Source organism: Sorex araneus, chromosome 6, assembly GCF_027595985.1.
Source record: "Sorex araneus isolate mSorAra2 chromosome 6, mSorAra2.pri, whole genome shotgun sequence".
In the NCBI taxonomy this organism is placed as follows: Eukaryota; Metazoa; Chordata; class Mammalia; order Eulipotyphla; family Soricidae; genus Sorex; species Sorex araneus.
The window spans coordinates 118,453,788-118,479,594 of NC_073307.1; the positions used below are offsets into that span (position 1 = coordinate 118,453,788).

General features: G+C 55.6%; 1 protein-coding gene and 1 pseudogene across 11 annotated transcripts in view; one reads left to right on the plus strand and one right to left on the minus strand.

The window, feature by feature from the left end:
• LOC129405543 (uncharacterized) overlaps positions 1-25,807 on the plus strand; it is a 468,293-nt pseudogene that overhangs the window by 122,875 nt on the left and 319,611 nt on the right.
• Positions 1-25,807, minus strand: part of PLEKHA7 (pleckstrin homology domain containing A7) — a 248,331-nt gene that overhangs the window by 85,986 nt on the left and 136,538 nt on the right. For 10 of the 11 annotated variants that reach the window (XR_008630634.1, XM_055141275.1, XM_055141281.1 and 7 more), the window contains one exon: positions 13,202-13,285. Coding sequence is in view for 9 of the 11 variants with exons in the window: in XM_055141275.1 (XP_054997250.1) it covers positions 13,202-13,285 (84 nt within the window). In the remaining 2 variants the exon portion in view is untranslated. Of the gene's footprint in view, positions 1-13,201; positions 13,286-13,678; positions 13,792-25,807 lie in introns of those variants that run through there. The other variant, XM_055141283.1, reaches the window with a different exon arrangement.

Consider the following 25,807-nt stretch of genomic DNA (forward strand, 5'->3'; position numbering starts at 1 on the left):
GCACCTGTGCCCCTTCATTCCAGGAAGAGTAGGCTCCCCAAACTGTGCTCTGCCCTCCAAGCTTCTACCCTGAATAACCAGCGTGGATGCCTGCCTGCCCCGGGGGGGAGGGGAGCAGGGGGGCGTGCAGAAGTGGCGCCACCACAAACAACCAGCAAATACTTGAAAGTGCCCCCCCGCACCCCCCCAGCCCCCAGGCTCTGAAAAGGCCACGCACAAGGCAGGGAGAAAGGAGGCCCTTGTCCCAGCCTGGCAGACACACCTCCACACATCCTCTTCCCAGGGAGGCGCGCAGACAGACCGCCAACGCGCCCGCACGCTCCCAGCACCCCGGGGAGGCGGCTGACACGGGCTTCATTCAGCAACTGCGGCTCATTACTCAACTCCTGCTTCTGGGTTCCTTCCCCCACGCCCTCCCGCCTGGGGAGCAGACGCCAGGCTCCTCTCCCGCGCCCCACAGGGCACTGAAACCGCCCAAACCGCACCCCTCCCGCTCGGCGGGCACGGGAAGAAGCCGAGGAGCGTCCCCTGACCGCACACACACTCAAGCTCAAGCCCCGACTCAAGAACTGCTCCAACACGTGACCCTGCGGCAGTGTCCCCCGCTGTCCTCACCTAGGTCGGGGGCGGAGAGCCAGACCCCCCACCTCTCTACTCAGCTGTGTCCCCGAGGGTCCAGTTCTAACCGTGGCATTGGAGCCCCTCTGCCCACCCCCCACCCCGAGCACCCCCCTGCCCAGGGTGGGCCCGTCCCTCCTGGAACCTGTCCTTTCCCACGGGAGACGCGTGAGCACCCCTGCAGACTGAGGGGAGACGTGGACAGGCAGGGGCGCTGCGGGCAGGAGCAATGTCGCAAGGGAGCCAGGGGCAGCCTCCTTCCTCCCACACCCAGCCCTGCTGCTCGGCCCTGCAGCTGCCTGACTGCATCCCCAGAGCCCGCGTCCCTGTAAACAGCCACACCAGCGGCCAAGCCAGCGCCCAGGAGTTCCCAAGGAGCCCAGGACACCGGCTCGCACTCCCCGCCCCTACCTCTGACCGTCACCGATGCCGGATCCTGCTCCAGGAAGGGAAACTGAACAGGCAAGTTTCTGCATCTGCTTGCCAGGTGTTTCCATTTCTCCTCCTGTTCCCATGCTGCCATGGCAACCAAATGCAACAGGCAACGCTATAGCCCCAGCCTGCAGGTCTGGAGAGGAGGTGCAGGCGGAGGGATGCAGGCCGGTTCTGCAGAGAGCGGCACACCAGCCTCCTGGCTTGGGGGTCAGCCAGTGACCCAGGGGAGAGACCCCTCCTGCATGCCTGGGGGAGGGGGGCTGGGGTGGGGAATTGGTGAGCTTCCCCTCCCGTGCTCTCTCCTCTCACTCTGAGGTCTGCAGGAGGAACTGGAGGCAGTCGTCACCCCGAAGCCCAAGATGTCTTGCCCTGGGACTTGCCAAAAGAGTCCCCTTGAGCAAAGAAATGGGCCCAAGATCAAGAAGGTCCTCTTTACCTTCCCAGAGGGACTTTTTAAAGCGGTATCCCCCCTCCCACCCCAATACTGCTCAAATGACTTGAATTTGTGGCTCTTGTCCAAGCAATGGAGCAATAGCACAGCAGGTAAGGCGTTTGCCTTGCACGTGGTCAACCCGGGTTCGATTCCTCCGCCCCTCTCGGAGAGCCTGGCAAGCTACCGAGAGTATCCCGCCCGCACAGCAGAGCCTGGCAAACTACCCGTGGTGTATTGGATATGCCAAAAACAGTAACAAGTCTCACAATGGAGATGTTACTGGTGCCCGCTTGAACAAATCAATGAACAACGGGACGACAGTGATACAGTGCTACAGTCCAAAGTATCTAATGAGCAAACAAGGCTGCTGAGACCCCAAGGAAGGAACAGGGAGAGTCGCTAGGATTGGGCCCTGAGGTGGAGAAGACTGGCTGGCAGAGGGCACTCGGCAGGTTTGGGCTGGCTGGCGTCAGAGCATTGCGGAAGGGGGCTGGAGGGAGAGTGCAGTGAGAAAAGCATGTGCCTGGCACATGGCTGACCCAGTCTCGACCCTGGCACCCCAGCAGGTCCCTGAGCCCCACCAGGAGAGACCTCTGAGCACAGAGCCAGGAGTATGTCCTGAGCGCTGCTGGATGTGGCACAAAAACAAACCAAAAAACAGAAATGGAATCAAACAGGAGCGATGGTAGGTAGGGCGCTTGCCTCCCACGTGGCTGACCCAGGTTCGATCCCCACCACCCCATATGGCCCCCCAACACCCCCCAGGAGTGATCCCTGAGTGCAGAGCCAGGTGTAAGCCCTGAGCACTGCCAGATGTGCCCCCCACCCCGCCAAACCAAACCCAAACCAAACGAAACCCCGACACAGCAGCAGGACTAGCAGGACCGCTGCCTCCCAGGACGTGTCATGGTTTATGACTCAGGCCCTGCTCGGCGTTGGTGCTGACAGAGACGGGACCGGCACACAGCCTGCTGCCAGCATCACACCGTGCTCCGGGGCTTCTCTCCGCTCCCAAGGGGCAGATGCGCCTGTGCACAGCATCGCAACCTCCCAAGCCACAGCCTGGAAGTTCTTGTGCCAAAGCTTATCCCTTTGGGGGAGCCGCTGGGGATGACCCTCTAAGCCACAGAGAATCTGGCTTCAAGCTCACAATTCAAGAAAGTCGCTGAGAATGAGGGCAGGGGGGTTGAGATGGGCGGCCCAGGCGCACCCCCCACGAGGCCATCATTGTAAGTGAGGCACTGGAGAAGGGTCTCACAAGAGTTTCTGGGGGCTGCAGAGATAGTAGAATGGGTAGGGCGCTTGCCTTGCACACGGCTGATCTAGATTTAATCCCCACATGCCATACAGTCCCCTGAGCCCACCAGAGTGATTTGTTTCTGGGGGGGTCATATCCAGTGACGACTGCCTTCTCTTCATGCCCGTACCCATAACAATGGTATCTCCTCACAGGACTATTATGGAAAATAATATATGTAAGGTAGTTGTGCCCTACCCCTTCCAGGAGTGATCCCTGAGTGAAGAACAAGGAGTAAACCCTGAGCACAGCCAAGTGTGCTCCAAAACCAAGAATAATAATAATAAAAGTCTGGGGGTGTATCTCAGTGTCAGAGCACTGCCTTGCTTGCAAGAAGCCCTGGGTTCCTGGCATGTGAAGGGCCCCAGAATCAATTCCCAACACCACTTCGCCTCTGGCTGCAGCCCTGGTGACCCCCAGAACCAGTAAGTCAGCCCAGAAACAAAAACAAGTAAATGAAAAGATCAAATATTAAAAATAGGGGTTACGATTAAATTATATAATATTATGGTATGCATAAAAGAGCCTGGCAAGCTTCTCGTGGCATATTCGATATGCCAAAACAGTAACAATAATAGGTCTCATTCCCCTAACCCTGAAAGAGCCTCCAATCATTGGGAAAGATGAGTAAGGAGAGGCTGCTAAAATCTCAGGGCTGAGGCCGAGATATGACCCCAGTGCTGCACGTGTGTGGCCTCTCTGCAGCTGCATAAGCATGCAAGCATGATTCCAGAGGCCAGCTAAACTACTTTTGGTACCGGCAGCTTCTTGCAGAAATGTTTCTAGACTGTGAACTAAGCCGAGGCCCCATGCCTGCCCAGGAGGGGAAAGGTTCTTCTCTCTCGCCTTTACCTTGCAGGGGGGGTGAGGAGGGGGGCACGTGGGAACAGCCAGCTTATGAGGACCACTAATGAGAGGTACGAGCTTGCAATGATCCAATTTCTGCTAGAAATTTCCCTGGACTTAGTTACTAAAATACAGAAATCCAAAACCGCGTGGCCGCGATAGCCTCATATCTCTTCAGGTCTGATTCTAGGGGGGAAACTCCAAACAGTAATAGTGAGTTTTTTGTTGAAATATTGAATGTAACCAAAGTAAAGAGAAAGCAAAGTGAAATTTATCAGTTACACAGGTGGGGATGGGGGGCTGGAGGGGCTGGGGGGGTGGGAGGTATACTGGGGAGTTTTTGGTGGTGGAATATGTGCACTGCTGGAGGGATGGTTGTTTGAGCATTGTAAAACTGAGACTTAAGCCTGAAAGCTTTGTAATTTTCCACATGGTGATTCAATAAAAATATTAATTAAAAAAATCTCAGGGCTGGGAGGAATGGAGACGTTACTGGTGCCCGCTCAAGCAAATCAATGAACAACGGGATGACAGTGATATAGTGAAGGTATTTAGAAAAGTACTTGATAATAAATAAATGTGAAAAATGTTAGCTAGAAAAATAACATTCTCAATGGAAAAAAACAATTCTAGGGGCTGGAGAGAGAGTGCTACAGGTAAGGCACTTACTTGCCTTGCATGCTGCCAACCCAGATTTGGTCCTTGGAATCCCCTATGGTCCCCTGAGCCCCACCAGGAGTGATTCTTGAGTGCAGAGCCACGAGTGACTCCAGAGCACTGATAGGTGTGGCTCAGAAACAAAACAAAATGACTACTCGAATTCTGTAGGAGAGGGATCGCCTCATTTAATGTCAAAGATGAGGGCCTGGAGAGATAGCATGAGGTTTAAAGTGCCTGCTCAGGGGCTGGAGTGATAGCACAGTGGGGAGGGCGTTTGTCTTGCACGCAGCCAACCCAAGTTCGATTCCCAGCATCTCATATGGTCCCCTGAGCACTGCCAGGTGTGACCCAAAAAGCAAAAAAAAAAAAAAAAAAAAAAAGTTTCCACTTTGGGAGTGGACAGTCCCGAATTCAAATCCTTGGTGCCCCACCTGTGTTGACCACAACCCTGGAAACTCTGCTGTCTTGGGACCTTGAGTGATTTCCAGTTGTGTGTGTGTGTATGTGTGTGTGTGTGTGTGTGTGTGTGTGTCTAAGCCCCACCCAAGACAGGGAAACAGCCCCGCCCCCCCCCACCGTGATTATCACTGCAACCAGAGAAGTGCGGGCACCATGGCCAGTCAGCGTGAGCTCTAGCCATCATGTGTGTGAACACTGCAGGGATCCCCAGCAAGCAGCACAACCAGAACACACCACGTGTCTCGACCCAGACCCAGAGTGAGACCCTCGCCAGCACATGGACGGGCACCACAACGGAAGGACACAAACGTCGGTGAGTGCCACCTCATGTGACCCCGGCAACCACCACAGCTGCAAAGGCACGGGCACCACACCCAGGGCGGTTCGAGCTCCGGGCATCACGGCAAGGGATGAAGGGAAGGTGAAGGGAAGGGGGGTAATAATACAGAGAATAGGGCTGGAGCGATAGCACAGCGGGTAGGGCGTTTGCCTTGCACGCGGCCGACCCGGGTTCTAATCCCAGCATACCATATGGTCCCCTGAGCACCGCCAGGGGTAATTCCTGAGTGAAGAGCCAGGAGTGACCCCTGTGCATCGCCAGGTGTGACCCAAAAACCAAAAAAAGAAAAAAAAATACAGAGAATAATAATATGCTGAAGAGGAAACTAGCTTCTGAAGCAAGGGGTCCTGGGAGCTCTCTTGCCTAGAACGATCTGGCCTGGGCGGAGCGCTGCCGGCCTGCCCACACTGACCTGATGCCGGCCTCGGCAGCCACTGCACTCACCCGTCTCCACCAGCATCCCAGACTCGGCCGTGTTCGCTTTCATCCTTGCTCCTGCACACGCCACAGTGGAGAGGCCACAAGACAGGTTTTTTTTCTGCTGTCCTCATCATAATGGGCCCTTCTCTCGGGAGACTCTCCACGGCTCAACATCCCTCTCAAAATCTAGCACTCAGAGTCGAGTTCGGTGCTTGGCTCGCTATCTATCTGGCCACTGTGCCATACCAAAGCTGCTCTCCTAAAGATGAAAAGTGTCTGCTGTACAGGCAGGCTGGCAGGGGAGGAAGGGGGAGAGGTGCCAGAAGGGAAACTGGGGACAGGAACATTGAATGACTTGAAACTCAATCACGAAAACTTTGTAACTGTGTATCTCACTGTGATTCGATAAAAACTAAAATATGAATTAAGAAAAAGAAAAAAACACCCTACTCTCCTAATGCATCCTACGCTGACATTCCGCTCTTCCAGAAGGGATTTCCTCCACAGGCTGTTGGCTCGAGTGTACAGCTGCACCCCCACAGGGGACACGACTGTAGGACCTGCCGGCTGAGGCCCACCCCTTTGGGGAAGGAGGTCTGAGAACGTCCTCAGGTGACAAAAGGAGAAACGAGAAAGTGAACATTCTCCATCCAGCGAGGGAAGCCGACCCACAACAGACAAAGATCCTGGCTCCCTTACCGGGACTGTGGACTCTTAAGCACAGCCACCAGTGCTGACCAACACATATTTCTTCTAAAATTCAGGGTAACATGGCTTGCAATAATGTCAATATTAAACGCCCCAGGCCTATGATGTTCCTGTACAACATGCAGGGGAGAGCCAACATCCCTCCGCCATCACCCCCAGCTGGTCTCCTCCACTCTGTGTCTAAGACAGAGTTCGAACTGCCTTCAATGGCCATTTGTCAACTTCAGGGCTGTGACCAACACCCATTTCTTTGTTTTTTTTTTCTTTTTGGGGCACACCCAGCGATGCTCAGGGGTTACTCCTGGCTCTGCACTCAGGAATTACTCCTGGCGGTGCTTGGGGGACCATATGAGATGCTGAACCCAGGTTGGCCGTGTGCAAGGCAAATGCCCTACCCGCTGTGCTATCACTCCAGTCCCCCCAGCACCCATTTCTGACTCTCTTCTGGGTACACAGTAGACTTACACTTCCCTGCCCGTGAAGGCGCAATGGTCTTGTGACGAGCCTTTGCCAGTGCCAACCTCAGTTGCTCTAACCCAGGCCGGAGTCTAACCTGGCTGTCCGTATTACCGACACCGAGACCTCGATGGCCAGAGCTCATGGGCTTCCGGAGCCAGCAGATCACGGCTCTACTTTATTGCTCTCCTCCCGTCTCTGGTCTGCGAGACGGAGACCAGCTTTGGCGGGCAGGAACCTGTTACACCGGCAGCTCAGGTGGGCCCCAGCTGCCGTGGCGGGGGAGATGCTATTTCCTCACATCTGCACTGCTCGGAAGGCAGTTACCATGGAGACCATTTCTCTTCCCTTCCCACGGAAGAAGAAATCCAATAGTATGTGACTAAAATCCACTTCAGACTGTCACCGTCTCCCAGAGGGCAGTGGGGGCTTAGAGGAAACAGGGTGAATGGAAGAATCTGGGAGTAATTTAGGAATGATGCGAACAGTGGCTTATTGACATCAATGGCTTTTTTTTTCCCTTTCCTTTCCTTCTTTTGGTGGGAGGGAGGAGGCATGCCCAGCAGTGCTCAGGGGTTACTCCTAGCTTGGTGCTCAAGGATCACTCTGGGTGGTGATTGGGGGACCATATGTGGTACCAAGGCTAGAACTGAGTCAGTCACATGCAAGGCAAGGGCCTTCACTCATCCCTGTGCCACCTCTCTGGCTTTGCTGCATAGATTTTCGGATCCCAGCCCAGAGACTTTTGGTTCATAGGTTTGGCAGGGGTGGGGGATGGGGAGGGAGGAGAGCCATGGAATCTGCACCTCAAACTGGGTTCCTGGTGTTGCTGCCTTGGTGCCCACTCTTGAAGAACCACTGCTCTAGCAGGAATAGCCGCAAGATGCCAGGGCGGGGGGCTGGCAAGAGGGCTCTGTGTCGTGTGCGGGTTTTGTGACTGAAATATCCAGGCTTCCTTAGGGTCAGGATGGGCTACCTCCCCCCACCTTCCTGTACTTCTGGAAGCCTTGGTAGTCACATCCACACCCCAAAGCTTCCACCCAACTGGAAAGTTACTCCAGCCTTACCATCCCAATAAAAATATCAAATGCCCTGAACAAACACCATGACCTCTTAGCACCTGTACTGCAAACCACAGTGCATAAAAGGAAAAGGAGAGAGAGAGCAAGAAGGAAAGTGCCTCCCATAGAAGGAGGCTGGGGGTAGGGGATGGAGGGTTGGGGGATGGTGGTGGGGAAATGAGTGACATTGGTGGTGGGTAATGTGCACTGGTGGAAGGATGGGTGCTGGATCATTATATGACTGAAACCCAGTTATGAACAGCTTTGTAATGGTCTATCTCACAGATATCTAATTTAAAAAATTTTTTAAAGTAATGTGGAGTTCATGCCCAATTCAATCAGCTTAATCAATGGCTGAATAAATAGCAGTACTCCTACATTAAAAAAAAAAAAGAGGGATCTGTGTCTATTTTTTTGCTTTTTGCTTTTTGCTTTTTGGGTCATACCTGGCAATGCTCAGGGGTTACTCTTGGCTCTGCACTCACGAATCAGCCCTGGCGGTGCTCAGGGGACCATATGGGATGCTGGGAATTGAACCCGGTTCGGCTGCATGCAGGGCAAAGTCCCTACCCGCTGTGCTATCATTCCAGTCCCGGATCTGTGTCTTAAGAGCACTCCAGTGCACGCCTCGACAGAGTTTCTTGGAGAAGGAGAGACCCACTTTTCCATTTTCTACCCAAGACATCAACCTGAGAGTTGATATCTAAAGAACACCAAAGGTCAACCCAGCCTTTTTCTTCGCTGCATTTCACACTTCACAGCAAATTAAGCTCCTGGAAGGGAACAAAAACCATCTAATTCATTGCCCTGCTTTAAAAAAAAAAATAATGGTATGGGGGGGCACTGGAAAGAGAGCAAATGAGGGTGGGAGGCCCAGGTTTGATCCCAGCAGCTCGTGGCCCCGTCACACCACTGAGACCAACCCCCAAGTCTCAAACCAGATGTGGCAGGATAAACCCAGGGGCGGAGGACCCCTGCCTGGCAAGTGGATAGTCACAAGTCCAAATCCCCTGTGTGCCACATATGCACCATCCTGGCAGCGCTGAAGTTGAGGCTGTGCTGTTGGCGAGCCCGGGCATTGTGTGTCAGCACCAGCCAGGGCTGCACCCTGAGAGGGCCACAACTTGCCTCGCTCAACGTAGAGAGGGAGCCCCCAAGGGAGCATGGCTCAAACCGAATATGTTCTTCCCAAAAGGATGGCAGAGAAATATGTGCAAGTGAATGCTCTCATCTGTTCCTGAGAGGCAGTCCTGTGGGAGGGAGAGGGGCTTAAGACTAAAAATTGGTTTCTGGGGCTGGAGCCATAGTACAGAGGGCAGGGGGTTTGCCTTGCAGGTGGCTAAGCTGAGTTCGATCCCCGGCATCCCATATGGTTGCCAAGCACCACCAGGAATAATTCCCGAGTGCAGAGCCAGGAGTAAACCCCGAGCATCACCAGGTGTGACTCAAAAAGACACTGCATCACTGTATCACTGTCATCCCGTTGTTCATCAATTTGCTCAAGTGGGCACCAGTAATGTCTCCATTGGTCCAGGTCGCATGCTAATGTAGCCCGATGGCATATCGGGGGCTCTTTCAGGATCAGGGGAGTGAGGATTGTCATTGTTATATTGTTTTGGGGATATCGAGTACGCCACGGGTAGCTTGCCAGATTCTGCTGTATGGGCAGGATACTCTCAGTAGCTTGCCGGGCTCTCCGAGAGGACGGGGGCTTTTGGGTCGGCCTCTAATTGCCTTTACAGGTGTTCCCAGCCTACCGAAGGTAAGCTTTAGGTCGACTGGCATGTTGTCATGATCTGCACACTGACAAACACGCACCTCCCTGCCCAAAAAGACAACAAAAAAAAAGTTTCCGGTGGGTCAGGGCTGTGGTTAAAGCCGTGCTTCACATGTCCCATGGCCAGTACCGTTAAACAGTTTCTGGAGGGGGACCCGTGCCCCACCTCCCCCTACCCCACACCTCCCCCAGAAGGACAATCTTGGGTGTATTTCAGGAGGAAGCAATTTAGATAATTAGCTGCAGTCTCTTCCCCAGGCTTATCTTTACAGACCCCTTCACCACCCTCTACCCAAAGAAACCCCATCAGACCCAGTCAGGAAAGACCCCCAGACACAGGCGTGATTATTTTCACTTTATCTTCCCTTATCTAAATCCTCCCCTTCCCTCGGTCTAGGGCCAGGCATGCCTGGAGACTCTTCCCTCTCTTTCATCCCCATCCCCAGCAGTCACTAAATCCTCCCAATATTCCCGCCCTGGGATGTCGGGCATCCACCCAGTGTCCTGCAGTTCCTAACCCAGTTAGCATAACCCCTACCTGTCCCCTCTGCATCTATGACCATGTTCATCTTGACTGAACAGGTTTTCACTGGAACTGCCTCCCCTCCCCCAGGGCCGAGTGGCCACCTCAGTCCAGGGAGAAAACATCTCCCATCTTCCATAACTGAGCCCAGCACTTTCCCCGGACGGCTGTGGACCACATCTGTAATCTCTCATTCTCTTTTCCTTTTCTTTTCTTTTTTTCTTTTTTGGGTCACACCTGGCAATGCTCAGGGGTTATACTCCTGGCTCTGCACTCAGGAATTACTCCTGGCGGTGCTCAGGGGACCCTATGGAATGCAGGGAATCGAACCCGGGTCGGCCACATGCAAGGCAAACGCTCTATTCGCTGTGCTATCGCTCCAGCCCAGTCTTGTTCTCTTTTTCCTGCTTAACCTTGAACTCTGCAGGACAGGCCTGTGTCAGCCTGGCTCCCTGCTGCCACTGTGGAGTGTGGCACCACTCCTGACACTCTGAACACTCACTGAATGTTTGGTGAGGTGCAGGATTCATCATATCCATTCCCAAAAACCCACCTCTCCCCTCACTGCCTAAACCACACTCTGCCCCCTTCAGAGAATGTCTGACCAGATAGTTCCCCCCAACCCCACCTCCCGGGATGAGCGAGTACCCTCTCTGACATCCAGGAAATGGGACCCAGAGGGTAAAAGTGATCCTTGAAAAGGGGCTTACAGCATGGAGACTAGCTGTAGAGCTGTTTGGGTAGACTTCTAAGCGGCAGAAGGACAAAGTCCGCTAACAAGACGGAAAGGAGGGGCCTGTGACAGAGGTGTCAGTGATGGAGAGTGTTTATCTAGAACAGTGTTTGCCAAAGTAGGCCATATCACCCCACGGGGGTGCTGGAACGATTGGCAGGTGTGTGTGTGTGTGTGTGTGTGTGTGTGTGTGTGTGTGTGTGTGTGTGTATGTGTTGGGGCGGGCGGGAGGTGGCAGGACTGGTGAATGGCCGGCCCGGTGGGAGGGGGCTTGCTACCTGTTTCAGTTAAACAAGGCTAGTTTCCAGGGAGGCGCTGAGCGATATTTCTGAAGAGGAGGCAGTGGCCAACCAAGCTGGGGAAGCTGTCGTCCAGCAATGTCAGTCCTCCCCAGGCTGTGTCCTGATGCACCGTCCGTCCAGACAGGCCTTCAGGAACAACGCTGCCCGTGTCTCAGGGATGCCTAAGGAAGGGGGCTGAGCCCAGCGACCTGCCAAGAGCTTCTGACCTTCAGGATTCTATAAACAAACTCATTCCGCTGGAATTCGGGGAATCCACATTCTGACTCTGCTGTCAGACGGCAGCGTTTCCTCAATGTCAGCCACATCGTTCCCTTCCACCCACTCTCAGGCCTCCATGTCAGAGCTCCGGTCCCCGGGTCTGGCTGGCGGGCACAGTCCCGGGGCATGCAGCCTCTGACGGGGACCATGGTGAGCCCCCAGGAAGAGCTCAGGCAGGGGCAACAATCTTTTACACCCGCCAGCCCTGCAACGTGGGCTTGGCAGTCTCCGTTTGTTTCTCCGTCTGCGAAATGCCGCTGGTGGTCGACCCCTCGCTGTTTGCGGTGTTTAATGCAACTCTCACGTCACTCCCCCAGCACGGAGCGAACGGGCAGGGAATGTCAGGATTAGACTAATTATAGGCTCCCGCTTTGAAAAGTCCCCTTGGCATAAGGATTCTAAGCCGCACATACTATGGCGATGAAATGGTATGTTTAGAATTTGCTTTGCCATCATGGGGTGGGGGTGGGGGGAAACAGCTGACATGAAGTCGGGCGTGTTTGGGGGACTGTGGCATGCGAGAAGGAGAACAGCGGTTCTGTTACTCTCTCCACTTTTGCTTGAGTCTGAAGTTTTTCAGAACAAACAGTTTAAAGGTGTAGTGCTGAGGGAGAAGAAAAAAAAATGCCTCCCTCATTAAAAATGTAAAGATTGATCTTGTATTTTAAGATTGAGGTGGTCTTGGTGAGTGAGCAGAAGAGAAGGCGTTGAAGGGGAAAACAAGCTTGGAGCCCCCCCGTCTCTGGTCCTCGAGCAGAACCATCCGCCCGCCCCCACCCCCGCCCCCAGACAGGACAGTCTCCGGGGAACACAGGAGGGGTGCACTCATTTGCACACATTTCTCTGTTTTCACTCTGGGGAGACGGACATACTCTCTTGGCGCTGTAGATGCCTTTGGTGGGGGAGGGTCCCCAAGGGGGGAGGGGGGGCGCCTGCAATGTGGGAGCTGGAACTCAGGACCTCAAGCACGCACAGCCTGTGCCCCAGCCACTGAGCCATCCACCAGCGCCGCCCCCCAGCCCCATGCACACACATCTCGTTTTATTTTGGTTTGCACTTCATCTGGGGGACACACCTTGGGAGTGCCCAGGGACGACTCCCAGCTCCATGCTCGCAGCCGAAGCTCTGGCCTGCAGAGCAACCACCGGCACTTTGAGCCATCTTTCAGGACCCGGTGTTCTTATTTCCAAGTAGAGCGGCCCAGGGTGCTGGGGTCTGCCCTCAGAAACACCCAAGGATGCTGTCACAGGACCGAGAAGCAGAAACGTGCCCAGCTCAAGCAAAGTGAGCAGGAAGAATTCAGAGGTCTGGGAAGAAGGGGTATGCCAGCTCTCCTCTCTTCTGTTTTGCCTTGGGGGCCACACCCGGCTGTGCTCAGAGCTTACTCCTGGCTCTGCACTCTGGGGTTACTCGTGGCGGAGCTCAGGGAACCATATGGGATGCCGGGGGTTGAGCCCAGGTTGGCCGCGTGCAAGGCAAGTGCCTTAACCTGCTGTACCATCCCCTCCAGCGTCTCGTCTAAGACCTGGGCTTGCCACCGTTACTTGAGGCTTCCTAGGGACACAGGGTCAGCCTGGCCAGAGAGGATAATCAGGGGTCCCTGCAGAGCACAGCTAGCAGATTTGCTCAGTGATTCCTACCAGGAGAAAAGGAGCTGACAATTTCATCCCACCGCCACAACCTCCCTCTGTACCTTTCAACCGAGAGAAACCTAGTGACTGGAAAACAAAATTCTCACATTTCAGTCCATCAGCCCGCGCAAAGCCCCCCGCGTCTGAGAGAGCAGGGTCCCCAACAAAGCTTTTCGCTCGGGGCTCACGCCTGTGACCCTCCCAGCTCTGCGCAGGGAAAGGGAAGAGATAGGAAAGTACTCACTCTTCTTGAAGAAAAAATTCGCTGTTCTCTGGAGAAAACTGCCCGCTCACAGGATGCCTGAAGGCCGTAGTCCGCTGGTTATGGCTAGAGAGCAAGACAGAGAGAAGAGTCATGGGACGCTGCAGGTCGGGAAAGGGTTAGAGACTCGACAAGCCAGCGGAGGCTGAGGGTCCCCCGGTCCCCAAGCTTCCCTCCAGGGCCAGGCAACGAGTCCTCCTCCGTCGGGGGGCGGGGGTGGGGGGGAGGCATTTCATCCCACAGAGCCCAGCAGCGGCGGCCACAGCCCACCTCTGCATGACACGGAGGCTTTGATTTTCTAAGGGGAGCCCGGGCTCCCGGCACGCACAGACTGCCACGAGCCCCAGCGCCGGAGGAAACGTTCCTGTAAGACGGCGTGAGCTAAAACCAGAGGGAAGGAAGGCGGACGGACCGGGCACTCCAACGGCCGCAAAACAATGCTAAGAATTAACCACCCACCCAGAACCTCATCGATCTTCTTTGAACTCCTCCTGGAAGATGACGCGCCGGCCCCCCTCGGCAGGGACCTGAGCGCGAGGGCATGCCTTGGTCCGGACCTGCACAGTCTCATCGCCCGGGCCTCCCTCCCTCGCTCCCTCGCTCGCTCGCGTCCTTCTGCAGCGAGGCAGGATCGGCTTGCAGGCAGACTGGCAGACGCGGCCCCGGTGTGGAGGTGTTGTGTGTGTGCTCAACAAAGGCAGCCCAGTGCTTTGAAAGCAGGGAGGAACTGGTTCTTGAAGCTGCTGGTTTGCTCCGTGAATAAAACGTAACAACCTTAAGGTAACAAGGAAAACTTAACAAACCAGCTTAACAACCCCCTTTTTCTTTTTTTTTTTTGGGGGGGGGGAGGGGGTAAAAAGATTGTGGTTTCTTTAAAAAAGAAAAATGCTTCCGATGACCAAATCAGACTCATTACAGAAAGTTTAGAAGATACAGGGGCCAGGGAGATAGCACCAGCCGCTAGGATGTTTGCCTGGCATGCAGCTGACCCGGGCATGATCCCTGGCAGCCTATATGGTCCTCTGAGTCCCGCCAGGAGAGACTCCTGAGCACGGAGCCAGGATTAAGCCCTGAATGCAACTGGGTGTGGTCCTGAAATGAAAACCAAAGAGGCCAGAAAGAGGCAGCTTGGTGGCAGAGCATTTGCCCATAAGCATTGGGTCCAGGGTTCGATCCCCGGCAAGTAAGAAAGGGAAAATACACGGGGTGGCGAGTGGGGGGGGGGGGGGTGATCCATAACCCATGTGAAGATGCACTTAGCTATCTTCTCCCTAGGTTTTTCTCCCTTTTATTAAAAAAATAAAGTGCACGTTACTGACTGTTTAGAAACCTGTATCCTGCTTTTTCCCGTATTTGTTTAGCATAGAAAATTTCCCACATCATCATCACATGGGGGTAGACTTTTTTTTTTTTTCCATGGGACCGTTCAAAAGATGTTGAGAGGCCCTCTGCACGCCAGGCGCTGCTTCAGAAACTGAAAGAACAAGTCCTGAGCGTAGCCCGGCAAGACTCGTCTTCCTCTCGAGCAGCCCCGCCACGCTAACCAACGCTCGTCTGTCAGCAGAGGCTTGTTCTACAGCTCAAACTGCTTCCCTCACTTCAAGTGCTGAAGTAAAACTAAGTAAAACTAGGTCCAAGGGCAGAGTCGGGTTTAAGGCACCCAGGCAGGAGGTGACGATGCTTTCACTCTGACTCCAAACCCACTTTGGCGGTATTAAAATATCAGTCCCCACTTTAAATAGGGGGAACCCTCCATCTCCAACGGCTGTGACTGGGATTCCACTCATGCTTTCTGGACTTTGTACCAGAACTGCCTTCCACTGGATTTTGGGGTCCCCAGCACCCGTGTGGATTGGTGGGGGGGCTCTATGTCTCCCCAAGGACCCTCTCGCCTTTCTTCATCAAGAAGCACAGAATTCTGGGGGTGGGGAGTTATCAGCCCCACTTCCAAAACAAGCACGGAGCCGGTCCAGGTGTTAGTGGATTCAAATGAACATGGCATAAAGGCTCCAGGGAGAAGCCGGGGGTCAGACGGGTTCCCCGTCAGAGGGCCCAGTGTTCTGGAATCTGCAGTGAGTCGAGCACTAAGGTTAGAGCAGTCAGAAGCCCAGAAAGCCCAGTCAGGCAGAGCCTGAAGGCCAGGCCTCGGGGGGTGCGGGGGGGTGCAGGGAGAGACAGCCTCTGTGTTCTGCCACCCCCCGCCCCTCACAACCATCCCAACCATTCGCCTGCCAGGCCAGCCCTCAGAATCCAATGACCTCATCTGGCAGGCGGCAGCCTGGTGTGCCCAAAAAAGCAGAGCTGAGGCATGAGCATCTAGATAAGGCCCCTGAACACTTGTTTCTGAAATCCTCAGACCGTGTTCTAGGGTAAGGCTTACCCCACACTTCTTTTAGAGGTCATCTCCCTTCACTGAATGAGATTTTCTTTTTTTTGCTTTTTGGGTCGTACTCGGCGATGCTCAGGGGTCACTCCTGGCTCTGCACTCGGGAATTACTCCTGACAGTGCTCGGGGGACCATATGGGATGCTTGGAATTGAACCCGGGCCGGCCGCGTGCAAAGCAAACGCCCTACCCACTGTGCTATCGCTGCAGCCCCTGAATGAGAATTTCTAACAGGAACTCTATGCCTGCCTCTTTTCTACCTGGAGAGAAAAAAAAGTAAATAAATAAACAGCCTATTTATTCCCGGTGGTTTGATAGGGGAACACCAACCTCTATTTCCTCTCAAGGCCTGCAACGTGTCCAAAGCCTTTTCCTATCCATCTCAGCTACCTAAGGCACCAACCCCTGTATTATGTCTGAACCCGGAAATGAGTCACGAGGAGAGCGATGTGCTCAGGGGCACTTCAGGGAGTGATAAGACCAGGACCGGATTCCTGATTTCATCAAGGGAGGGGTGGGGGATAGAGCTGGGACCTTGGGCAACAGGGAGGTCACTCCCAGCAGTACTGGCAAGGCAGAGTCTGTTTCTAAATTCCACCCTCTGGCTGAGATGCTGCTGTCCGGCTTCCCGCTGGAATCTCTGGGGGCCGGAAGCTTCCTGGGCAGGATGAACCATCTCTAAAGACATCAGAGAAACAACCCCATGCACCGGTACCCCACTCCAGCAGGTCTCAACCCCACTGTGCCCACCCCGCTCTGGCCTTGTCTTCATCCTGTTCGCCCCCTCCCTTGTCCTACCAGTTGGCTTCCTGATCTTGTCCATCCCCACCCCCAAACATACACATGGTTTCACCTGTGACCCCCTGGAACTCTCCTGGGGGTCCATCATGCCCCTGGCTTAGAAATGCTGCTCTACTGTGCCCAAGGCCACAGTTCTAACGATAGTGCCTGTGTATGTAGCACTCAGTAGCATCCCCCAGCCACCACCGCCACCACCACCCCACCAGTCTTACCACAGGGTCAGCGTGGTGGATCCAGGGTAAGGTGAATGGCCTATGAGCCTCAGAAGCTACGACTCGGCAAACCCTTCGTAGATATCTCACCACCTCAGGAGCAACCCAACTGTCCCAGAGTTAAGCGAGCCCTGAGCCCCTGGTCAACAAATCCCGGGCTGGAGGGTGTAGGCATGAACAATCTAATATTAGGAACGTGAGGAGACAGCTGACACTCCATCAGACCCAGGAGGCAGTTGCCCCGAAACTTTCTTCCCGAACGTGAAGGCTGCCCTTTCCGTCAAAAAGGAAACAGTTATCAGTCATCAGCACCATTTCCTGCGAGGACACGACGCTCTGAGTGCGGCCACCGTGGTGGCTATATTTGATCTTCCCAAGTGCACCTAGAGATTAGCAGGCCAGATAATTTTTATCTCCATGTTACTCATAAGGAAACTAAGGATCAAGGTTTTTGAAACACATTTTTTTTCCGAGAGAAAGAAAAGAACATGCATTAAAAAAAAAAAAAAAGCCCAGATTCCCTATCCCCCCGCCCCCGACTCCCCGTCCCCCGCCCCACCACCCCCTGGGCTGTGGCCCACACCAAGTATGGGGACTACATGTGGCTCAATGCTCATGCATTATTCCCAGCAGGGCTTGGGGGACTGAGCAGGGCTGGGGCGGGGGGGGGGGGGGGGTGGCACCTGGACCTCCTGTCCCTTAAGTCATGCTCCAACCTGTTGAGCAATCTCTCCAGTCTGAGAGAAAAACGAAGTGGAGGAATGTCTCCTGAGTACTGAATTCATAAACTGTGCTCATTTCTTTTTTCTATTTTCCTTTTTGGGTCACACCCGGCGATGCACAGGGGTTACTCTTGGCTCTGCACTCAGGAATTACTCCTGGCAGTGCTCAGGGGACCATATGGGATGCTGGGGATCGAACCTGGGTCGGCCGCGTGCAAGGCAAACGCCCTACCCGCTGTGCTACCGCTATCGCTCCAGCCCCAACTGTGCTCATTTCTGTCTGCCCAGCTTGCTCAGGGCACAGCTTCTGGTTTAGCACTTTCTAAGCAAAGTCAAATGTTGGGGGTTATTCCATCCAATCTTCACAAATACTCAAAAAAAGGCAAACGATGAGCTCGAGGGGCCACTCATAAGGAAAGGTGACCCCCAAAGGGAGGGGCTGGCTTAGCCATAAACAGCCCCCATATTCCTGCAGACCTCCCCGCAGGCTGCTTTCTACTCTTCCAGGCTCAACCCTGCCGAACGAAAGCCCTGACAAAACTCTGGGTCCCCGCACCCAGCTGGAAACTGCAAAGTCCTCTGACTTTCCCTGCTGTCCCCCACCCCTCTCCCCCAACCCCCGAGCCCCAGCTGGTTCCACTTCCTGATTCTACAGCCCATGAAGAATCTCAGTCCTATCACCTCTCTCAAGGTGCGGATTTAGCAGGCACAGACAAATACCCCGAAATACCTGTTCTGAAACCTGAATTGCCACCTCACTCCATGGAGTGATGGAGAGGACCCGGCTGGAAGCCAGGTGGCTGGTTTCAGGGGGGGCGCAGACCCCCTCTGTCTGCGACATACACTCGGGCAGCGGCGGCAGCTCCTCCTCTGGTCATGGAGAGGCTCGGCTCTCCAGGCCAGCCCCCGCCTGACCTTTAGTCCCGGCCCGCTCTTCCTGCCTGCAGCGGCTCTATGGGGGAGAGGACCGGGGAGCGTGGACGGAGGTGGCGAAGATGATCCCGGGAAGGCGGGTCACAGGCAACCGTGCACATAAACAAGCGCGTCTTCACAAGTCCCAGGTCGGGAAGGAATGACAGCTGGGATCTGGCCTCGCCCGCTGCATGTGCGAAATCCCGAGTTCTGTCCCTAGCCCTGAATCACCACGCGTGGCCCGGGGGAGAAGTCCAGCATCATTAAAAACAACCTGGGGCCCCCACCCCAGCCTGAGCTGCAGCACCACGTGCACGCGCTCGCACGCGCACACACACACACACACACACACACACACACACACACACACACACACTCCATAAAACAAACACGGTGGGGCTGGAGCGGTAGCACAGCGGGGAGGGCATTTGCCTTGCACGCGGCCGACCCGGGTTCAATTCCCAGCATCCCATATGGTCGCCCGAGCACCACCAGGGGTAATTCCTGAGTGCATGAGTGAGGAGTAACTCCTGTGCATCACCGGGTGTAACCCAAAAGAACAAGAACAACAACAACAACAAAAAACCACTGCAGCATCTGAAACAAGCATTTCAAGTGTGAGCCCCGAGTCGAACCCCAGTGCAGCTGCGTGTGCTCTGTGCACCCGTGGCAGCTCAACTGAGAACCCCAGCTCCACACCGATTTCCAGCCATCCTGCCACCACAGCATGATCTGAAGGGTGACCTCCTCCCCTCCCCACCACCCCGTGAGCACTGCAGATGGGGAGAGGGTCGGTGTGTGAGCACTGCAGAACAAGAGTACCCACAGTGCATCCATCAGCTTGCACATGAGCACAACTTCAGGAGTATGAGCCCTGGGGAACCGCCACAATCTGGCGTTTGCCTCCCCCAACCCCCCGCCAGGAGCACAAGAAGCCTGGGTGTGACCAGCACCCCGCACCCAGCTTGGGTGTGACCCTGAGGTCCACCCCAACAGCATCCACAGAGCGAAGGGAAGGGGCCGGGGAAGAGAAGCGGGAAAGGAGCAGGGAGGTCCCTTTCGGCGCAGACTCAGCGAGGGCCACGGGCAGCGGCTCTGTGTGGACGGATCCGGAGACTTCCCACAAGATTCATTTTCCCTTCACAGAGATTGTGACTCAAATGGGAGCTGAGCCACGGGGTGGTTAAACATAAAGGTTCCAGTTGCTTAACCAGGCAATTTCTTCTGACACAGTGAGACGTTCTCTGGAGCTGGAAGAACGGCGCTCAAGAAGGGAGGCCGGGGCACCCCCATACATCTTGCAGACAGGGGCGGAATTAGTATGCGCAGAACGTCACGGAGGTGCTCCGTCAGCACTAGCTCTTCTTCGGGCCACTCTCTCTGCAGAGGAGAAGCCGCTTAAGATGGAATCCTGGTGCACGGCCTCCAAAGCCTCCACCGGGCCTCTCCCCTTGCTCTCCTCATTGGAATGCCCGGCCTCATTGGTCATTCGTGACCCTTGGACCTGGCAGGCAGCTCCAAGAACATCAGGAAGTCACCCTGGAGGGCGCCCGCCCCACACGGCAATGACTCCAGGCTGCTGGAGGTTCTTGCTATCTTAGCTCTGAACCGGCACCTTGATCTGGAGAGATAGCTACGGAGGCTGAGGCGCTCGCCTGGCACACGGCTGGCGCTGTCTCTGGCACTGCCTACGGTTTCCTGAGCCCCATCAGAAGTGGCCCCTGAGCACAGAGCCGGGAGTTAGGCCCTGAGCAGTTCCGGCTGTGGCACCCGACGCAAAACTAACCAACACAATCCCAACAGCTCATGCAAACCAAGAGTTTGGTTTAACCAAGAGTTAATCAAAATCATGCCCGTGGGAGGACCCCAGACTGGAATCTGGAACCCGTGCCGGCCCCAGGGAAGAGGGAGCCACCGGGGACTGAGGGACGTTGCAGGATTGCAGAGACGCTGCTCGCTTCAAGTCCCTTCGCTTTAAGTTTAGCCTCCCACGCTGACACACACGCTGGCAGAGGGCACGGCGTCCCTGGGGTGCGGGAGCGTTCCGAAAGCTGGCTGGGAACTGTGATGCGGAGAGGGCCTGCGGCGCTGGCGGGGGGGGCACACGGCCGGTTTCTCAAGAGCTCGTGAGAAACGGCGCACGGCATGACTGGCGAACCTGGGAACGGGCCCCGATGAGCCCGTGGATCCTCATTCCCTCGTCCCTCGGAGCAATGAGCGGGGCACAAACCCGCCTCCTCCATCGCTTCCCCCTGAGCAACACGCCGCCCAGACTCTTGGGGTCAGGAGATCCGGAGTCCAGACCAAGCGAGCTACAGCCCGAGCCTCTGGTTCTCCACTGGCCAAGTGCGGGGAAAGTAACGGGCCGGCCAGCAGGTGCCTGCCCCTCGCCGGGCCGCTGAAAGGGGAGGGGCGAGCCGGACAGGGAAAGCTCCGCAGAGTGCCCGCCGCACAGACTGCCTCGACGTCCCTGTGCCCCGCACGCTGACCGAATATGACCATGCCCTGACAAAGGCAACGTCTCAAAGGCTTTTTCTTCTTTTTTCCCTTTTTTTGCGCTATGAGAAAAGGCACCCAAGACCTAAGACATGCACTGCGAGCACTCGGCCGCCGTGCCACGGCCCCGACCAAGGCACCTATGTTTCAACAGGACAAAGAGGTCACCCTCCCCCAACTCCCAGCACTCTCCGTACTCTTCCGTCCAGGCCTCCTTACTTTCTTACAGAGAGCGTCGCTACCCAACAACCTTGGGTAAACCAGGCATACTCGACTCCACATTTATTCACTGTCACTGTCATCCCGTCGCTCATCGATTTGCTCGAGTGGGCACCAGTAACGTCTCCATCGTGAGACTTGTTGTTACTGTTTTTGGCATATTGAATACGCCACGGATAGCTTGCCAGGCTCTGCCGTGCAGATGAGATACTCTCAGTAGCTTGCCAGGCTCTCTGAGAGGGGCGGAGGAATCGAACCCAGGTTGGCCACGTGCAAGGCAAATGCCCTACCACTGTGTTATCGCAACAGCCCATTTATTAAAAAAATAATTTATATTTATATATATGTTTATATAATATATATATATCCCCCCTTCCCTCTGTGGATGGTGTTTTGCAGGACTGGGAGGTCTCAGGGACTCCTGACTGTGGTGTTTGCACTCGGAGCTGCGCCAACGGCAGATACCTGGCGGCTGTGAGGCCAGAATCCCCGTGGTGCCAGGGATTGCAGACAGCAGAGGTGCCAGGGTCCCGCCCAGCACATGAGGGTGGCACCAGGGATGCATCTGCAGTGTTGCAAGGCATGTGCTCTGGGCACTGAGCCAACTCCCAGCCGCTCTGTCCCGTCTTTAGCTTAACCTCTGGGTATCTCAGCAAGTCCTGTCACCCCACTCCTATAAAACACCCTGCACCCACCCGTCTCTCCCCCTCTCCACAGCTACACTGTCTCCTCACCAGCTTACCAGAAGGCTCTTTCAGTTCCCCGCCCCTCGACTTCTGTCCCTCCTGCGCTCCTCACTGGAAGCCTGATGATCCTCTAAAACATAAATTAGGTCTGGGTGCACTTTATCTTTTTTTTCTTTTCAGGGGCGGTGGGGAGCACAGCTGGCTGTGCTCAGGACTTAGCCCTGGCTCTGTGCTCAGGGACGGCTCCTGGCAGGGCTCAGGGAACCATGGACAGTGCAGGGGATGGAACCCAGGTTGGCTGTGTGCAAGTCAAGCAGAAGATCTGCAAGGCAAGTACCCTGCCACTGAACTAGCTCTCCAGGCCACCACGGTGCCTTAAAACTGCCCAACAACTTCGCTGTGGCACTGTAGCACTGTCCTCCCGTTGTGCATCGATTTGCTCGAGTGGGCACCAGTAACGTCCCCACTGTGAGATTTGTTGTTACTGTTTTTGGCATATTGAATATGCCCCGGGGAGCTTGCCAGGCTCTGCCGTGCGGGCGGGATACTCTTGATAGCTTGCCGGGCTCTCTTGAGAAGGGCGGAGGAATTGAACCCAGGTCGGCGCTATTATCACTCCACATCAGAGTAAAAATCCAGGCTCCTCACCTGAGCTTCCAAAGCCCAAGAAGATTTAACCTTTACCCCGCTCTGTCCTCGTGTCCCGCCCTCCTCCCTCCCCATCCTGCCCAGCCTCCTCCTCTCCGCTCCTTGAGCACCGGCTGCCCTCTGCAGTCTCTCGGCACGGCACCGTCCCTCTGTGCTCATCACTAGCTCCGTGTCACTCAGGCCTCCGAAGACGGAACAGCCCAGCGCCTCTCCCCAGCCTCCCGCAGACGCAGACTCCGCATTGCCCAGTCCCAGGAAGCGGACTTGGGAGGTGGCCGGTTACGTTCCTTGCCTGTGTGTTTGGTTCTTCTCAGTCTCCCTGACTCACCCACCGCAAGACAAGGGCCCGGAGCCTTGCCTGCAGAGTCCCTGCCACGCGCAGCCTAGAACACTGGTCCTGGTGTGTGTTGCCGGGAAATGCCCGAAGAGGCTTCTCCAATGAGCCCCGCACACCTGCAGCCGTCTGGGCCCGGGGAGGGAGCGAAGAGACCCAACTACAGGGCCGCCAGCCCCGGAGGGCAGCGACGGGAGACGGAGACACCATCAGCGCCCAAGCAGGCTTCATCCCTGGCGCTCTCCCAGCCCTGTGACCACATAATCCGAAGAAATTAGCCCTTCCCTGCAGCTCCACCTCCAACTCCCACGCTGCGAAGGAAGGCCGGTGCGACAGAGAGAATCCAAGAACGGAATGCAAACACCGGAGAGGAAATTACGGAGCGAGGACAAACCCTCGAGGATAATAAGAAAAACATCACCTGCATCTTCCTTCTGTGAAGTGGGAGCGTGTTGGGTGGTGGTGGGGGGGGGGTGAAGCCTACAATTTGCTGCTTGATTATACGGCGGCACTGCCCGCTGCTTACGTTCATTCGTGTGTGCTTGCTCTCCTCCCCTCCCCTCTCCCGGGGCCCCAAGTTTCTGGAGGGCTGAGCGCAACCTCGCGCTTCTTTTTCTCGTCTGCCTCCAGGAATGCGGGACAGTGATCCCAGAGGGCAGACGGTCAGCCCCCTGGGTCAGCGGCCTGAATGCCGGACGGTCATCTTCCCGGGTTGGAGCGGGGGGCGGGGGGGTGCCTTTGGTCTCAGCCTCCAATCTCAGTGGCCCGGGTTCTCCTAGCTATCTCCCCCCTCCAGCGGGGAGGCAAGGGCCACGAGCCCTGGGGTGGGTGCTGCTTGGTGCAGACTGGGAGACCCCACCCGTCTGCGGTCAAGGAAAGGCCGTCTCCACTCCTCGTCCACACCGGGCTTTCCCTCACACCCCACACTCAGCAGACACCCTGAAACTCAGCCAAGCCCAGAGCCCCACCAACCACCTGGAGGGGCAAGTCGGTAGCTGTGCTCATACCCAGCGGTGCCAGGGGGTGGGGCCTGGCGCCGGGCGAGCGGGGCCTCAGGGAGCTGCGGAGCGGAGCGCACAGCAGCAGGGGCTGAGAGGAGGCAGGTCCGGAAGGCTCCGGGCTGAACTCCAGCCTCCTAATGAGAGCGGCGACGTCGCCCGTCTCCAGAGGCTCCCACGGCCTCGCGGGGGCCGACTCCTTTTGAACGTGAGCGCTTCTGACCCAGGCACCCGCGCCGCCCAAGGGGCTTCTTCCCGTGGCTTCCCGCGAGGAGCACCCCTTGCCCCAGCCCCCGGCCCCCAACCTTTGTATCGAGGCTTGGTTCATGGAAAGGTAGGAGGGTGTAGGCTCTGCAGGAATCTCAGTAACGATGGGAAGAAGTCAGACTCCCACTGAATGAGGAAACTGAACCCAGAGAAGCTCTTCCCTCCCCTAACTTTATTAAAAAGGAGGTCAGAGAGAGAGAGACAGACAGACAGACAGACAGAGAGGAAGAAGAAGAAGAAGAAGAAGAAGAAGAAGAAGAAGAAGAAGAAGAAGAAGAAGAAGAAGAAGAAGAAGAAGAAGAAGAAGAAGAAGAAGAAGAAGAAGAGAAGAAAAAGAAAAAGAAAAAGAAGAAAAGAAGAAGAAGAAGAAGAAGAAGAAGAAGAAGAAGAAGAAGAAGAAGAAGAAGAAGAAGAAGAAGAAGAAGAAGAAGAAGAGGAGGAGGAGGAGGAGGAGGAGAAGAAGAAGAAGGAGGAGGAAGAGGAAGAGGGGGAAGAGGAGTACGAGAAGAAGGGGGAGGGGGAAGAGAAGGAGGGGGAGGAGAAGGAGGAGGAGGGGGAGGAGGAGGAGGGGGAGGACCTGTCATAGAGACAGGCTGGGGGTGGGGTGGAGCTGACGGGAGGGAAAACGGGACACTGATGGAGGGACAGGTGCTGGAATACTATATGCCATTGAAACCTAATCATGAACAGCTTTGCAAGGGTCTATCTCACAGTGATTCAATAAAAACAGTAAAATAAAATTTGTAAACTTAGAGAAATTCAATAAATAAATAAATACAAACGCCAAGGAAGTCGGCTAAGAGGCTCCATGAAAGGAGCTGAGGGGCCCGCAGGGTCACTGCAAGCTGTCCCACGGCCCTGCGCCAGCGCTCAGCCCCTCTGAGTTAGTGACCTCGCTTGGCTGCTTTATCTGCAAGACGTGAGCAAGAGTCCGGGCTGACCTCCGCCGACACGCACCCGCCGTGTCTCCTGTCTCCAGCTAATCATGATCCTGCCACCCGGAGAACTCCAGTAAGTCTGCCCCGGGTCAGAGGCTCCGCCACACGTTCTCTTTCCTTTTGAGTTAACGCACAACTCCCGCCCCTCCTGCTTCAGGGGTTATTTTAAGAACTCGCCTGCTGGGCTGGGCGTGGCTTCAGACCATGAGGACACAACTGTCCCCCCCTCCCCACCCCGGAAGCAGAGCCCACAAAACACCACGTCCCAGCCAGCTGCGGCACCGAGGACGGAGACACACACACACACACACACACACACACACACACACACGTTGGAAAAGTTCACAGGAACCGTTTTCGACCCCGAGAACAGCCCGTTTCATGCCTCTGTTGAACGGTCTTCAACAAGCCCTGCTCCTGGGGCGTCCACTGAGAAGACAGGGCCAGGTGATGGTCCAGAATCTTTCAGCCCTGGCGCCCGGCGAAGCTGGCGCTTTCCTCAGTCGGAAACCACACTGCAGACATCACTGAGAGCAGAGGGGCCGCGTCCCCACCCCGCCTCTGCAGGAGCCTCGGGGAGTCTCGGGGACCATACTGCTGTCTCACTTCTTCCCAGCTAAACCAGACTGCTGTCTGCTGTCCAACCGTGGGTGCTCCCGCCACCCCAAACTCCATGAATCAGAACACGTGGCCGCCGCACACGGACGCCCCGGGGAAGCCACTCGGGACTAACCTGCTCGCTCCTGCGGGGACACGCACACACACACCGCCTCTCTGCCGAGCTCCATGGGCGGGCGCCCTCCTCCTCTCTCCCTCTCTCTTCTCCCTACCTCTCTCTCTCCCCCTTTCCCTACTTCCTCTTTCTCTGTCTCTCTTTCTCTGTCTCTTTCTCCCCCCTTCCCTACTTTCTCTCTCTTCCTCTCTCTCTTCCTCTCTCCCTCCCTCCCTCTCTCTTTCCCGCCCTCTCTCT